Raw genomic sequence first — 17,138 nt, 5'->3', positions numbered from 1 at the left:
ATGAGGAAATTGAGATATAGTGACATTTGGATCTTTTCTGTAAGACCACTCCCGACGTTATGCTGCCTCCAGTAACAGAATGAGTGTCATTTAGTGGCTTCCGCGTGTGTTGAAAAATATTCTTACTCAACAGGGGAAGGGTTTCTAAACGAAAACGATTCAACCTTTTTTTGAGGTGATTAGAGCTAATATTTTTTATATTTTCAAGTATCTGTGTTTGTGTTTCAGATGGAAGATATTGTTAAGTTCATTCAGTCTCAAATCAAGGACAAAGTGTCATCACTCTGGCATTATTGCATGGCATTTGTTCTCACAACTTTTTTCATGTTAGTAGAAAATCTGACTTAAATGAATCTCTCATTTTTGATGCAGAACTCTAGCAAACAAGCTGGCGTTTCAGTTCCAAGGCTTTAGATTAGCGCGCCGGTACAGTAAATACGGGGGGGGGGTATGTACTATAATGGGAAAGTTGCAATCCAATTCTTGATTTGATAGGCTTGTGTAAAAACAGTTGTCGAGTAATTTGTTTTGCTTATATTCCTTCTTTTAATTTTTAATAGCCGCCTCAGCTTCTCAGCCGGCTATTATAGCGCTCCTTTTTTACAATTCAAAGGAATTGAATTATATTCGGGCGCTGTCTTTTTTTTACGACTCGAAGAGGAGTATTGGTTATCTTCAGGTTTTTTTTCACCGGAAGTACTATTCGTTCAGACGATGTTTTGACCTAAAAGCCAAAGTGAAAAAAATTGCCGTGCGAACTGTGAGCGAGAGAAGTTTTTTTGATCATGCGCTGCCTTTAGTCAATGACTTTTTTACTTTGAAAAGTAGTTTTTGACTGAATGGCCCATATAGATAACCGTTTTTAGCTGTTTTTTCGTCTAAGTGGCCCAGTTTTTTTGCTTGTAATTTGGTTTTTGTAGAAATGACTTTTATTTGACGCTATATTGAGATGTGAACCTCGGAAATTGATACCACATTGTTTTGCAATGCGTTGAAAATGCGTTTCAAGTTCAACATTAGCACATATATCTTGATTTTTTAGTTAGTTTTTGGATTTTTTCTATTAATTTCTTCATTTTTGGATCTTTCAGCCGTCTTCAGAAATCAGTTAATCTTTCGGAAATCAGTCAATATGGCAACTTCCCTTTGATAATTCATATACGCAACGCCTTTTTCTACCTCGATGCAATTTTGTTTTTAAAAAATTGTACATATGCTAATCCGATTTTGGTAGTTTTTTTTCCAAATTTTCTGTTTTTTCTCTGTATTTTGATTTTAGTTGCTATAGTCTTGTGCAACATGAGGGACTTTCAGTTCGTTTAAATAAAATTTCAATCTTTTGCTAGCGCTAAGTTTTTGAAAAACAGTTAATTTTTTTCATAAATGCAGTCTTAGAAAATTTTGGACCATTTTTCAAAATGTTTCATTTTTTCGTATGTTTGAATTCTACTTTTTTATCTGTTCAGGAGGATGGTTCTCTGTCTCAGTTGACTCGTTGTCTTTTCTATGTGTCAAATGCTTAACAATGAAATAAATATTTTCGTTTATCTTGTTTTTTTCAGTTTAATTTTTAACTTTCAAAAATCAAGAATTAGTCTTTTTTAAGGTGTTTCTTACATTGTGTCCATTTTCTTCGCATTCTAGTTCGTATCGTTCTATCCATGTCCTGGCTTCTATATTTATTGTCGTTAAAGATTTTTTCAGTTGTTAAAAAATTGAATGTTCTCAGTTTTGTCTTAAATTTTCGTCATCTCTTTGGTTTGCAATTGATTTCAACATAAGGCAGTTCTGAGAGTTTGATAGGAAGACTTTTCCGAAATTTTAACTTATTATTTTTTATTGCATTTCTTTTGCGGCCTTGGTACTGTTTTTAAACAATTTTTTTTACTATGAATACTATACTATTGCTTATGTCTTTTCTATGATTAATTTAATTTTTGAATTAATTTGAAATCATTTTGTCTAGTGTATATCCAACAATAAAAATGTACGTGTTGTTTTTGTCTTGATTACAGTGGTTATAAACCTGACTGTAGTTGTTTTTTGATTCTTCCTAAGATTTTTGTCGACCGTTTGCTTTCGCGATCTTTTTCATGATTTATTTGAGGGCTAAAATCATGAATTATTTTAGGGCAATTGATAGCCCTGTCTGTTTTCTCAATTTATCAGTATTTTGGTCATGTTAATTAATTGGGACAATAAACGTTACCAAACGTTTTTAATAATATAAAATTTTGCTGCATTTTGTTTCTATTGGTGACAGTGGTTTAAAACAAATTTCACCAATTTTTAGGTCATATCTAGGAAGGTAATGAGTTAATGGTTTAATAAAAAAGGTAATGGTTTCAGCTGCAGTTACGTTCTTTTGTGAATTTTTGACGCTTCTAGTCCCTTCCGGAATTCGTTCGGCTACCTTTTTAAGAGCTGTTCACAATTTCATGATTTTTGAAGTCAAGTTCGAGTAGTGATTTTGATCATGCCGAACCAGGAAGTGGAGCGAAAAAGCGAGTGGCTTTGCCGTGTGAAATTTTTTTGCTCTACTTTTTTTTAGTAAAGTGAGAATGCGGTGTTTGAACAAAAGTTCGCTTTCTCGGTAGCGGTTTTTTTGTTCACATGCGGCAGTTTCACTTTGGTTTTTACTATTTTTTTTCCAATTTTCTGTATCAGAGTTTTTGTTATTAGTTTTCCCATTTCATTCATAACTCATTCTGGGCCTACATTTTTGTTTGAACCGAATTTCTATTTCTTGCTAGTGGTTTTTTTGTTCACATGCGGCAATTTCACTTAGTTTTTTGCTGTTTTCTCGATTTTCTTGATAGGATTTTGTCCTAATTAGTTTTCCCAATCCGTTCATTCTAGACCTAGGTTTTTTTTGAACCAAATTTCCATTTCTCGCTAATGGTTTTTTTCAGATGCGGCATTTGAATATTGATTTTCTGTTTTTTTTTATTTTTAACTTTTTTCGAAATGGTTTTTCAATTCACTCTTAGTCCGCTCTTGGTCTATTTTTTTAAAGTCAATGAATTTTTTTGAATTATACGTCAGGACTTGTCCTGCTGTGTTTTTTTACTTCGTCGAATAAATTTTTGTCGCTTTAACTCAATTCACAGCTTGTTCAACTTTTTGCGTGGTCTTTTTGATTTCTCTTGGCTAGTTTCACTCTTTTCTCATTCTGCTCAAAGTGCTTTAAGACAGCACTTGCGCAGCAAAAAATTCAAAGTGAACAGAGTTTGTATTAAAAAAACGAAATCAGCAATAGAAACGGGATAAACCCATAAAGCCCAGTTTTAGATGCCTGTTTCGCGAACTAAGTCTTAGTTCCCATCTCTAATGCTTATTGGCATTGATACTAGCTCCTGTATCGTCTCACTATGAAACAAGTGTATGTTCAACTGCAAAATGACATCAAAATAGTTTGCCCTCAAATTTGTTTTTCTACAAAAATCATTTGTTTTAATTTTTTCTCTTTCAATCTCAATCGTTGTTATGGGAATCAACGGCTGCTATTTTCCAGCAATCTACCGGGTATGTTTTTGTTTTAAGCTTGTTTTTTATCCCAGGTTGTAAGCAAGTCAGAAGCAAGTCTCAGTTCTCCCTGATAATGTTTTTTCTGAATTGCATGCTATAATGAAGTTTAGAGTTTCATCAGTTAGTGGTTGGCTTGTGTTTAAGTTAGATTTTACTCTAAGCCGATTCCGGAGTCTTCCGGCGATGTTTTTGTTTCGTCGTCTGACGCCCTTTTTCCGTTTTACATTTGCTCACACAGCACAGCTGAAATTTTCTGAATAACTTTTTCTTCTCACTAACGGCATCCTTGCCATTTCCCACTCTCTCCAGCGGAGGCGAAGACCAGGTGTTATGAAAACCTCGAGGTCGATAACAACCCTGTGGTATTTTTTAAATCAACGCCTGTTGCGATCATTTCAAAATTGAACATAGTTTTATTGGTTTTTCTTTTTTTATTTTTTGTGGACAATTACCTTTTCAGAGGTAAGTAATATTTCTTTGGATCTCTTCTTCGTTTTGTCCTCATGCGTCCCCACCCACACATACAGACACACGCACAACACACACACCTGCACACACACATACAGACACAAATGCACACACACACAAACACACACAGCAAAACACACACACACACACATACACACAAACACACTTACACACACAAACACATACGCACACACTAACACACGCACGCACACACTTACGCACAAAGACACACGCACGCACACACACACACGCAGACTTACACACACACACAAATACATACATAGATACACATACACACACAATCACATACACAGACACACACACACGCACACACACACAGTTACATTCACACACACAAACACACTTAAGCACACCCCCCTACGAACACGCACGCACTCACGTACACACGCACACCACATACACCAAATACACGCACACAGACCACAGATACACACCACACACACACATACGCACGCACACACACACACACACACATACGCACGGACACACACACACACACACACGCACGCAGACACACAAACACACACACACATAGACGCACACACACACACGCACACACACGAACACACACAGAGACACGCACACACCACACTTGCACACCACACACACACACACCGCAACACACCACCCACAACACACATAACACACACCACACAAATTTTTTTAGACTACAAGTTTATCAAACAGTTTGCATCATTAGACTAAGAGTTTATCACCACTCTTTTATCACCACTCTTTACTTAGTAACAGTGGCGATAAAAGAGTGTGATAAACTCGTAGTCTAATGCTGAAGTTTTTTTCCAGTGTCGATCGGGCATGAAAATTTATTAAACTTGCAGTTTATTCAACTGCTATTATCGCAACAGGTGTTGATTAAACGTATTTCAGGTCATTTGCGTGAATGGATTTTGAGTGGACTTACCTCACTCATTAAAATGACCCTTGCTTTAGTTTAAAGCAACCCAAACTAATAAAAAGGCTGAACTACGTATCAGTTACTAAATTCATTTGCGTCTTCAAATTATTTATAATTATTACGAACTATTTTTTTGCCAATTTTTCTTCTAGTCGATCATTAGTTAATGATAATAATTAACAAGACGGCTCGGTAATGTGCGATGGCACATAAGGTTCCGACACCGCCCATCCACAATTTTGGCATAATTGTCTACCAAATGAGGAACAGATAGAAAAACCCAAAAATTATTTTTTGCGAATCCCAAAAAAGCCCAAGTCTTTTTTTCAAAAAATTCTGTATGAACGATAAGATAGCCTCCAAAGCAAATAACTCAGTGGAGTAAAAATTGATGCATTAGATTGCTGTAATATGTCAATATTAAGAAAGCGAGTCAAGACGAACAGCAAAATCAAACAACAACAACAACAAACATTAATTACATCAAAAAATTTATGTCCCTCTTAAAAACTAAATTTAATAACAAAGTCAACATACCGTCAGATAAACCTAAAACTAAACAAAAATAACTTATAAATCATCAGCAAACATATGCGACCAGTCCATGAAAAGGTTTGGTAACAATTATACAAAAAAAGAACAAAAACAGTAAAGTAAAAAAATTAACTTTTTTTTGAAACAGTTAACTTCAAAGTAATAATTACCATTAGGAATCAATTAATATTACCACAAATTTACGATTACCACTGCTTCTATAGAAGGGCATTAGGACCTGTCCTTATTCATTTTTTTAAAGCGGCTAAAAAGAACAACAAAGAACAAACAAAATTTCAATTGAAACTTGCCAGAAAACGCTGTCAAAGCCGTCAAACCAAATTTTGGCACTCAAAATATATTTGATTGCGCCTTCTTCAAACAGCTATAATGTAGTACGTGGCCATTTATTAGTAAGACTAGGTAACAAGTAGACAAAAAAGCGAAGTGCTAAAGAATGTAATACTTTTAATTTTGTTTCGAAACAAAATTACATTCAATGCATTGAAAGGCATTAATTACAAAGAGAGCTAATTAAATAGGGTCGTTTATTCATAAAAAGGAAGCCCTCGAGACCTGTAATTATCCAGAATATTTCTTGCATCTACAAAAAGAACGTCAAATATGACAAAAATCAAATTAATTTACTTTTTTTTGTGAAAAACCGGTGTCGAAGCCAGTAAGGTCATAACAAATTCTTTAAAAAAAAGATTTTGGGACAGCAATCCCTTTTATTCCCTTGACACTCATAATGTCATATTTGACCTGTAAGTAACTAACGAGATTAGGTAACAAAAAGAAACATAAAAAGAACAAAATTGCGAAGTTAAAAAGTTTTATTTTTAATTTTTGAAAACAATTGTTTTCAAAGTCATGAAAGCCATCAGCTATCTACTAATATCGGAATATCGGTTCTTCTATTCTTCCATGAAAAGCCAATGAAAGCTATCACTATACAGGAAATTTCATACGACCGAAACGACAAAGTATAAATGACAGTTAGAGACAAAATTAAAAAATTCAATTGATTTCTTCAAGAAAGAGGCGTCGAGGCCGTTAAAACGATGATGTATATCTTTTAGGATTTTAATATGTTCAATTGTGCCTTATTCGAAATGCTAATAAGGTGACATGAGAACTGTTAATAATCTGATAATGTGACAAAATTAGAAAACGTGAAAAACTGGCAAATATCAAAACAAACAAAAATCTGAAATCTTGTAGTATCAAAGCCAGAAAGAAATAACTTCAGGCTTAAAACTGCACCCGAGAATAAATGTTAAATCAGTACAAAGAAGAAGCAGTCTTTCTTTGCTGACACTAAGCTGGAAGTTGAACAAATTAAGAAAAAAATAGAGGAAAAGTTAATTAAGCCATTATTTATTGAAAAGTCAATTATTTTTAAAAAAAGAAACGACCATAAACTTTCAGTTAAAAAACTAAATGCATTAGCTTGGAGCTGCTTAGCAAGCGAATTGGTTGGACCTATCACTCCTGAGCTTTGATTTGACATGTTCTGTTCTTTATTATTAAAAAAAAAGTCTTTTTTTTTAAAAAAAAAAAGACCGACTGATTACAACCCGATTTTTTTTTGGATTGTAACAGTCCAAGAATGGCCCAAAACTAGCCCTGCTAATACTTATTGTCCGTTAGGAACAATTGATTTTTCGAATGTTGTAGATATAGATAATTTGTTAGTTGAAAACTCAAAATAAATTCTGCATTTTTGATAATCAACGAGTAAAGTTAGCAAAAAACTGCAAAGTTTTAACTACAGTACACTCTTAGCGGACTCTGAAGTAGAAATAGCCCCCCTCTGAGTCTACAAAGATTGTATGAGTGTTGTTTGGGGGTGTACTGTCGGCAGATTTAATCAAAGTGGACTAAAGTAGCTTATTTCATGCTGTTTTTGATGAAAAAGGCTAAATTTTGAAATGTTTATCCAGATTTTTTGACCAAAAAAATTAAATCAAAACAATCAACAATGCTTGTTCGTCTTCAAAAATAAAATCAATGACACTATTCTTAAAAATTATAACAAATTTTAGCAAAATTGACGAAAATTTAGGAAAAAGTTCCGGAAAATGTGAATAGAAACAACGTGAATTCACTCTTCTTTTCTCAGAAGTTTAAACCTCGATAACTCCCTGTAGAATACGAAAATTAAAAAAATCTGTTTAATTCCATATTCTGCGCCGGACGAGCTTTCTAATGATACCAGTCTCAAGTCTCTACGATGAATATATCGAGCGGCGAAAACTCACGGAACAAAAAAAAACCCATTTGAGTATATAGTTCCTCCCCCCTCAAGAGGGTCGGAACAATAATTAACCTCCTTCATCCCTTCCCCGGGCTGGTCATCTATAATTGATATTTTCTTGGCTGTGTAGTGCATTTTTACTTCAATTTCTAGACTGAAATAATATCACGCAATATGAACAATTATTAATAGTTTGTCCACACACTTATTGAATGGGTTTTTGGATCTTTTCCGTTCGTGCCCCCCCCCCCAACATTACATTCTGCACTCCTCCCCCAATTACAGAGCACGTGTCATTACATTGTTGTAATTCATTATGTAAAAATATGACACGTGCGTCTCGGGGTGCAAATAATATGCAACCACTAAGCGGGGGGGGGGGGGGGGGGGGGGGGGCACAAACGGAAAAGATCCTGTTTTTTATTTTATATACGATAAAGGGAAGGGGGCAATGAAGCTCGGCCAATTTTTAATACCATCAGCATATCCTTTGCACTTGCTTAAGCTGCTTCGAACAAGTTAGTAAAATTAATCAAAGCAAAAAAGAAACAACCAATCACAAATTCTCCAATATGTGAGATAATAAACCCGCAGAAAAAAGCATTTGGGATATTCATTTCCAATAGACAATGTAAAGCTGACGCAAATTCTAAATAGCCCAAAATGCCCTCAGCCATCCAGAGAAATACGATGAAACCGGAAAATGTTGTCGAATCCAAGAACGGGCATTCTGGTGCTAAGGTTGCAATGTAAACCAAACTAGTGCATATCACATTGTGAATTATAACGCTGAATATTAACGTGAACAACCGCTCAACTGGGTAAAAATGGGTTACAATGCCCATAATTGGCAAGCACAAACTCCAAAGAATAACAGCTGTTGCGTAAATTTTTTCACTGTATGGAATAGTCGTAAATGCCATAAAGGATGTTGAAAAGATGAACAAATTTCCCCCGGAAAGAAATAACACAAACCATAGAAAGTATTTGTGACTTTGTTTTGACTCAATATGCTGTAAAAGTATATTAATCAAATATTCCTTTTTATTATTTCCTGTTTTATTGCATGAAATGCTTGAATTTCGGTCGTTTTCCGGGCTGTCCTTGTTTAACGAAGTGTAGATCTTATCACATTTTTTAAAATTGACAGCAGTTCTTTCAGTCTGTTCATAACCAAAGTACTTGAAGCTGTGGCTAAAAATTGAGTGGTCGTTTCTTTCCAGAAATAATAGCAAGTACAGTGATAAACAGGATACGAAATACAGTGACGCCATTCCTACGAAAAATCCTTCAGGCTGGAATAGGATGTTGGACTTGAGGGAATCAGTGTTGTTTGCAAAATTATTGGAAGAAGGTTTCCCGTTTTCTGAGGTCGAATTGGATTCTGTTTTGTCGCCTTCGAGCGGTTGAATTGAAGTTTTCGTCCATAAGACTTTGTATCCCTAAAATACTTATGTGAAGTTTTTTTCTAACATTTTACTGGGATCAATCTGAATCTATTACTTTTGGTGTCGATATATTCTGATAAGCAAAATCATTTTAACAAATAAAATCTTTTTTAGAACTCTAAAATCAATTTTCAAAGTTTTTACCCTTAATTCGTTTGGCCTGTTATTGTGAACTGTCCCAAAAATTTAAAAGGTCATGAATTTAAGATAGAAACAATTTTTTTGTGAATAGCAGGATGTAGTTTATCGGATGAAAAAATAGGAGCATTTTTGGGGCTCTAAAATATACCAGATATTCAAAGAAAGGAACTCTCAAATTCTGATTCATGGACAGAAATTGCAAACAACAAAACAAACAACAATGTAGACATCTCACCTATGTTTTTGTGAATGTTTTTAAAATCAACATTCAATTTAATATAATAGCAGACCTGAATTGACACGAGAAGTGTAGCGTAGAACCCACCAGTAACTTCACCCACAATCGCCGCAGTTGCAAAATTTGGGTAAAATTGCTCCACGAACATAAATACCAAAGCGCCTCTTAACGCGTCAAGAGCCACAATGAAAAATGACCCGGTGAAAAAACCGATACTGAGTGCGGGCTTAAATATCCCAAATTCTGTTGTAATCGTTTTATCCCACAAAAATGTGAGCGCTATTGAAAATAATAACCCTAAAGTATAATTTACAAGCAATGATTGTTTTAGGCCGTATTTCGAACATAACGGAATGAAAAGTAGGGAAAAATTGGCCAAACCGCTCACAACAGAATAAAAGACGCCTAAAGTCCACCCCTCGGGTAGGTAAAAAACTAGGAATGGAATTTCTATGGGAAGGCCTTCAGTATACTGCCATATAGCGATGCAACTCACAAGCATTAGCCCAAATTGAATTCGATCACTTGTAAAATGGTTCATCTTGGCGAGGTTTTGTTGACGACCTTGTTGAGTTGGTATTTTAAGCCCCTTTGACTTTCAAAACTGTGCTGATAAGGTTGAACCTCTTAGATTTTCGAATCCAAACAATTGTGCAGTTGATTGTTAGTTTTATCGTGATGTTTCTAATTTTACGATTTACTAAATTTGGCTGAAGACAATGTTTGTCTGGCTCTAAATTAGTAGCTGTGGACTTCAGAGTTAGAAGTTCATTTTGGTTCGCTTTCTCAAGAATATTTTAGTTCATTTTATCGAATTTAACAACATTGTTTAATTATAATTATTTAAATAAAATTGAAAATGAGTTGAGCTTTTGTTCCAGCTCGATTTCAATAAGAAATGAAAGATAAGTAGGAGTAATGTAATTCCTGATGAATTGTTATATTGACTATAATTAAGTGACTAATCAAGTTCATGCTACAACACAATGGCACAAAAAATTAATAATTATTATTAGCGAGATTTAGTCGGTTTTGGTAACTGTTTCTCGCGATACCTGGTTGCATGTCAGTTATTCAAAATTGAAAGAACACCTCACAGGTCTGATATCATTTTTAGTAATGTAGAGGTTGATTTGTTTGGTTTAGTTGTTAATAGCCGCGTCAGCAATTCCAGGCGGCTATTATTGCGCTCATATTTTTTTACTTTGTCTAACAGATTTTTGTTTCGTCTTACCTTGACTTTCATGACTTTGATGAATTTTCATGACTTTTCGCTTTTCTTCTAGAACATTCTTTGACTTCTCAAGTGACTTTTTCACGCTTCTGTTTAATAGCCGCACAGCGATAGCTGGGGCTATTATTGGCCTTCTCTTGGTTTTTTACAATTCAAAGAATTTGAATTGTATTTGGGCGCTGTCTTTTTTACGACTCGAAGAGGAGTATTGGAGAACTCCTTTTTTTAATCAATTTTATTGGAGTGAATTTTGACGCGGGAAATGAAACACGTGAAAAAATTTGGAGTGATTTTTTTGCTGAACAAAATGAAGAGTGGAGCGAAAAGAGAGGTTGTTAAGAGGTTTGTTCATGGTTTTGTGTTAATTTTAGGCTGGTTAATAGCCGCCCTCATCTTCTCAGTCGGCTATTATAGCGCTCCTATTTTTTTTTTACTTCGAACTTTTTTTCTCTTTACCCATTTTGCCGCTTTTTCGACATTTTGCGTGAAATCTTTTTGACTTCTCTAGGCTAGTTTCACTCTGTCATTCTGCTCAAAGTCCTTTTAAGCACCAGCTGCTCAGCAAAGCAATTCAAAATGAAGAGAGTCCGTATAAAAAAAATCAAAGTCAGAGAAATAGAAACGGGATAAACCCATAAAGCCCATTTTTAGATGCCCGGTACTTGAACTTTGTTCCCATAAATTTTAGTTACTATCTATAATGCTTATTGGTATTGATACTAGACCCTGTAGCCTCTCACTGAGAGACAGGAGTATGTTCAATTACGAAATGACATCAAAATAAATCGCACTTAAAAATGTTTTTATACAAAAATCAATTTTGTTGATATTTTTTTCTTTCAATCACAATAGAGTTATGGGAATCAACGGCGGCTATTTTTCGCAATCTGCCGGGTATGTTTTTGGTAGTGCTTTTAAGGTTTCTGGAAGTTCATAAGACATTTTATGCTAATTCGGAGGTTTTCTTGTATTTTATTGATGTTCGGGCTTATTTTTGCGTTTTCTTCACGATTGTTTTGTTTTGCTGGCACAAATGAGTAATGAAAAGACCTCTTCTTTTTGAGTAAATTTTAGAGTAAACAATTGGTTACAGATTTGTGAATATGAATAATTTTTTGTTGAGAAATATAACAAAAAATAGCGAAAATTGGAACTATTTTTTAAAATTTTTTTCAGTTTTTCGTTTTTCTGTTCTTTAGAAAAGTTTCTTAGCCTACTATGATTTGCCTATCGTTTTGCGATTATCTGCATGCCCCGTTGAGTGATAGGATTTTTCTTTGGACTTATATGCGTTTGTAATATTAAAAAATTCATTAAGTTTTTCCAGTTTTTTAGTTCAAGTTTTTTTAAGAGCTGCTTTTTTTTCATAATTTTGCCTCAAGTATTTTTAAAAAACATTATCATAAATGGTTTTCTTAAGTACTAGTTGTTTTGATGAAGTAATTTTGGCAGAGACATTTTTTCGGGATCACGATGTATAAGAAAAATTTTATCAGATTTTTTTTTTATATTTTAACAGATTTGATTTTATTGTTTTTACTGTTTTGTTTTATGGTTTGGGTTAAAGATAATCACAAATTATTGGAGGCACGTTTTGTCTGATGAGTAATTGGATGGCGTTTTAATGAATGTCCGCTTCGAGTCGTTTCCGGAATTCTTCTGTCGATGTTTTTTTTAAGATTTGTTCACACATTTTCATGATTTTTGAAGTCAAATTGGTGTAATGATTTTGGTCACGCCGAAACACGGATTAAAGAGAAAAAGGAGTGGTTTTGCGGCGTGATTTTTTTACTCAATTTTAAAGCAGATTGAGATAACGGTGCATCCAAGTGGTGCCAAAATTATACGCCCTCATTCCTGAGTAATAGAGTCTTGAGTTTTAATTGCGAATATTAATTTTGAAAAAGCTCCATCAGGTCTTTTTCCTTGTAGAGCAAATGTGTCTCTTAAAAAATGACAGTCCGAATCTAACCCAAAAAATCTAGTGTTCTATTAAAAAGCTGTTGATCGATCTGTCAATCTTATTTCTTTAGTTGTTTCAATTCATGGTAGGCCACAAGCGTTTATCGCGGCTTTTTTCCAGCAATCTGCCAGCTATGTTTGGATGTTTTCAACAATTGCCCCCCCTTGGTACCTAGTAGAGAATCCCCCCTTCTGTGCTATACTTTAGCACAATATTACTTGACCTGCAGTTTAAATAGCCGAATATCAGTCTATGTCTAAGTGCATTTGTGGTTCGCTCTCCACGGCCATGCCTCTCATGGGCTGTTGGAGGTGATGCGGAAATTGCTGTCGGCAGCGAAACGCGCCCACCGACCCGCCAGTCTGAAATTCTTTTCGCTTTGTGTTCCTGGTCGGCTAGTTGCCATACCATGGTGTATTTTATTCTATTCAATTTAACATAATATGTGCATGCGTGAAAAGTTATTAGTCGTCTCTGACTGGTTTATAAATAAATCGCTTAAATCCTATTCAAGAATAACCCACCTCCTTTTGCAAAAGGGGGGCAATTGTTGCCCGGGTTGAGGTTTGGTCGAAAAATAATGTAAGAATTGCGGTGCACAGCGGTGAAAAAAAATTCAGCGCAAAGCGCCCGCATCTTTTTGCGATGAATCCGGTGAAAGTGGTGAATTTTTCTAAGATTTGCAATTTTTAGCGACCAATTTTTTTTAACCGCATTAACCGGATTTTTTTCGTTTCTCTCATCTCGAATTCTAATCTCGTGCATGTCAACAACTTCTTAGTCCACTGCGCTATCTGTCATTTACTTTATTGATATTTCTTGTTAATTTAAATCAGATTCAATAAACGTTATGAAATGCGATGTAATTTTGTAAGATTTGCGGATTTTAGGGGTGAATTTTTTATTTTCACGGCTTCAGCGGCGAAAAAAAATAATTCACTGCTACCATCGGGAAGCGGTGAAAATAAAAATTTCACCGCTAAAAACCGCAACTCTTACAAAAATTCACCGCAAAAAATATACAGTAATTTTTAGCGGTGAATTTTCATCAGATTTGTGATTCTCAGCGTTGAATGTTTTTTCACCTTATTCATCGCATTTAACGCTAAAAATCTCAATTCTTACATCCTTTCACTGCATTCACCGCAAATCTTTCATTTTAAAGCATTTTTTAGCGTCGAAACCTTGACCCGGGTGAAAAGATCCTAGTTGTTATCTGATTTTTAATTCATTCTTGCCTTTTCTTTTAAATATAGACATCGGGTTTTGAGTGTAATTAATGTTTTTTTATTTTACTTTTACATTTGTCTTGTCTCGTAGTCTCATTAATGGCAGGTTTCATCGGCCCTTTAATGCGGCATTAATTCATTTATTGGTTTGGGGAACAGTATGTATTTTTTTAATGTTTTCTATCTCTTCCTTATTGGGTCAGATTATTAAGTCAAAAATGCAGGTGAGCAGGGTTGGAACATTATGTGCAAACGCACATAAACGAGCCTCATTGTATTTGTTTTATTTTTATATCACAGTCACTGAAGTTTTTTTCTTTTGGCCTCTAACTGACCAACAATTTTAGGTTTCGTCTATTTTAGGTTTAACAAGGCACTCAATGCTTTGAGAGACGTGGATGAAGAGAATTTTGGGTGTGAACAACTTCCAACGTGGCCAGGAGAGGATGATGGTTGCATTGATGTGTTGCGATTCTTGAGGATCAATATTGACGCTGTTAGTAAAAGGGGGAAATATTGAAAAATGGAGCTTTATTATCTAGAGCATGTACCTACCATAAATGTCGCAGCGAGTATTTGGGCTGATTGAAAACCCTATATTAATATTTAAAGTGGACCTCGAAAACAAAATTGAGCAAATTTATGGGGAACTAACAAAAGTTATATTTTGTAACTGAAGGAGGTCAGGGCTCCTTGAAAAATTTAATGACTATTGCTGAAATGGGCTACCCATTTCTGAGCTTTATGGCGATTCGTGGAAGTTTGTTTACCGACGTTCCTTTTATAAATTCCATTCTTCAAAAAATCTCATTTTTTTTGTGAAATGAAGAAGGGATTTTTGCTAGGATCTGGAACGATCATCTCATCTCAAAATGTGCTATCTAAGTTAGTGAAATGCGTCATTAAAGAATATTTTTTCAGCCGATGTAACTATTCAAAGAAAGCTATTGTAGCTGCGATTACAAACATTTTAAAATACTTGAGAATCTTTTAGAGTAGCTTTCTTATTATTGTTAATAATAATAACAATTGAATTCGTCTTGAACAATTAAAATTACAAAAATTAACATCGATAGGTATATACATAGTCAAGACTGGACTAGCCGGAAAGCCTGCTAAGGCTTGTTGAAGGCAGCCCAAGAGCATTTGATTCAATTTTAATTATCACAAAAATTAAGCATTATTATTAAAGTTAACATGAAAATTGAACAAAATATGAAACATCATGAGGATGAAGATAAACAGAGAAAACTAAAAATAAAACGAGAGAAAAAAACAGATTAAGGTTAAATAAATTCCATTTCAACGATGCAGTCCAGGACAGCCTCAAGCACGCGAGAGACACCTCCCAGCGCAATGAGAATGAGTAGTCTAAGTACAGTTCTTGAATGATAAGAATGACTTTCGAGTGCTCATTAGAGGCCCTACAACAGTAGTTAGTTCCACACCTTGAGCACTGAAAGGCATCTCACACAAGCAAGAAGCTGTCCAATTGTTAGGTTTCCAAGTTCTTTATACACATGAATTAGATCCGATAAAAAGTGTATAAAACCAATACTTTTAGATTTAATATAGAAAAGCAAAGTTTACTCCTGCAGTTTTTAATCCAATGCTTTTCAGACCAAAGAGGATAAAGCACGAGCTCTAAAGCATATCCGTGATAAATGCTCGAATCCTCCCTCGCCCATTATCACATGCGTGGGTGAAGAATGTAAGCTGGAGAGAAGAGAATTCTACGAAGGTGATACGCTATGTTTACATATGGATGTGCTCTACTGTGTGACGTGTTCTGAGAAGTGTAAATTGGGATATCACGCACCCTGTTGGAAGAGATTGAAAAAAGGGAACGAACAACAGGTATAGTTCAAAATGGCACTCTGAATTCACTTTCACGTTAGATAATATGATGTTGCTATCCAACATGTTTCCTTGGATTTTATATCAATTTTGATGCAACTAAGAGCTTGATCACAATTTTAGCACTTGTCTGTTTAATTCCTCGGATCTTTTCCGTTTGTGCCCCCCCCCCCCAGCTTAGTGGGCGCATATTATTTGCATCCCCAGACGCACGTGCCATAATTTTACATGATGATTTACTATGTAATGACACGTGCTGTGCTCTGTAACTGGGGGGCGCATAACGTACTGGGGGGGGGGGGGGGGCACAAACGGAAAAGATCCAATTCCTCTTAAACGAATTATTTGGGTTCTGCTGTTTTTTATGCATCTTTAAAACTCTTTTCATATGCCTGATTTGTTTTTCCTTCCTCGAAAACGGGATAAACTGGTAACGACCGTGGGCATTAAGTCATTTCTGCGTAGTTCTCTCTGATATTTACTAGTCCTGAAGGGTAAGCTTCACCAAAACTGCGGATGGGGTATCCTTTAAAGGTGTAAAGGGTAAACTGCAACTATTATGATTCAAGGGGCAATCAATAAGTTTAACGGGGCAACAAAGGCCTTAGTTTTCTTATCCTGATACTGAGAAGTAACATTTAAAGCTCAACGTGAGAGCTGAGCTTGAAATTTCTTATTATTATTTGTATTGATTTTTTTTGGTGCTTCCGTAAAACTGTTTATAGTTTTAACTTTTTTCGTGGTAATTTATTGGGGAATGAACTCATAAATTGCATTTAAACTCTGCATTGTACGAACTATCATCATTGCCTGAGAGAAGTACGTTATACTACACGTATTTTTGATCCTTTGTGTGCATGCTACCAGATATGCAAAATAGAGCTGCCTTTCATTTGCCCTAGCTGGACCATTCAAAACCTTATATTTTTCGAGATATGGACAGTTTTGTCATTTATTTTAAAAAATTCCACTGAAAAAATATCCGGAGATTTTTTTTGGAAAAAAAAATTTATTCTCTCATGTTTATCCACGACAGTTGCTGCCGGCGCAACTGTATCCGTATTTGAAGTTGAGACTGAAGAGAAAAAGTTAATTTCAGTTCTTCCAGGGTGGGTGCTGTGTAGGCCTTAGGGCCTCATAGCCTGTCCTCTTTAGATTAGAGAATTCTAGCATAATTCTTAAGTAAACATATAACTGTACCGTTCCTTTTGATGCTGTGTAATTCTTTTTCCTAGAGAAATAAATTAGTTTTTCTTCCTTTCTTTCTTGGCGTATTGTTGCAAGTTTTTGAATCTCTCCAC

At 35.1% G+C, this 17,138-nt stretch overlaps 1 protein-coding gene across 1 annotated transcript in view; it reads left to right on the top strand.

Moving 5' to 3' along the window:
* The window catches only part of LOC142346110 (uncharacterized), a 134,305-nt gene extending 118,462 nt beyond the window's left edge, over positions 1 to 15,843 (top strand). The window contains exons 5-7 of the mRNA XM_075398613.1: positions 229 to 326; positions 14,344 to 14,476; positions 15,601 to 15,843. Of these exons, the coding sequence (XP_075254728.1) occupies positions 229 to 326; positions 14,344 to 14,476; positions 15,601 to 15,843 (474 nt within the window). The remainder of the gene's footprint in view (positions 1 to 228; positions 327 to 14,343; positions 14,477 to 15,600) is intronic.
* The last annotated feature ends 1,295 nt before the right edge of the window (positions 15,844 to 17,138 follow it).

Source organism: Convolutriloba macropyga, chromosome 9, assembly GCF_964194025.1.
Source record: "Convolutriloba macropyga chromosome 9, txConMacr16.3, whole genome shotgun sequence".
Classification (NCBI taxonomy): Eukaryota; Metazoa; Xenacoelomorpha; order Acoela; family Convolutidae; genus Convolutriloba; species Convolutriloba macropyga.
Note: the sequence above shows the minus strand (reverse complement) of the source record. Positions and strands in the feature narration are given on the sequence as shown.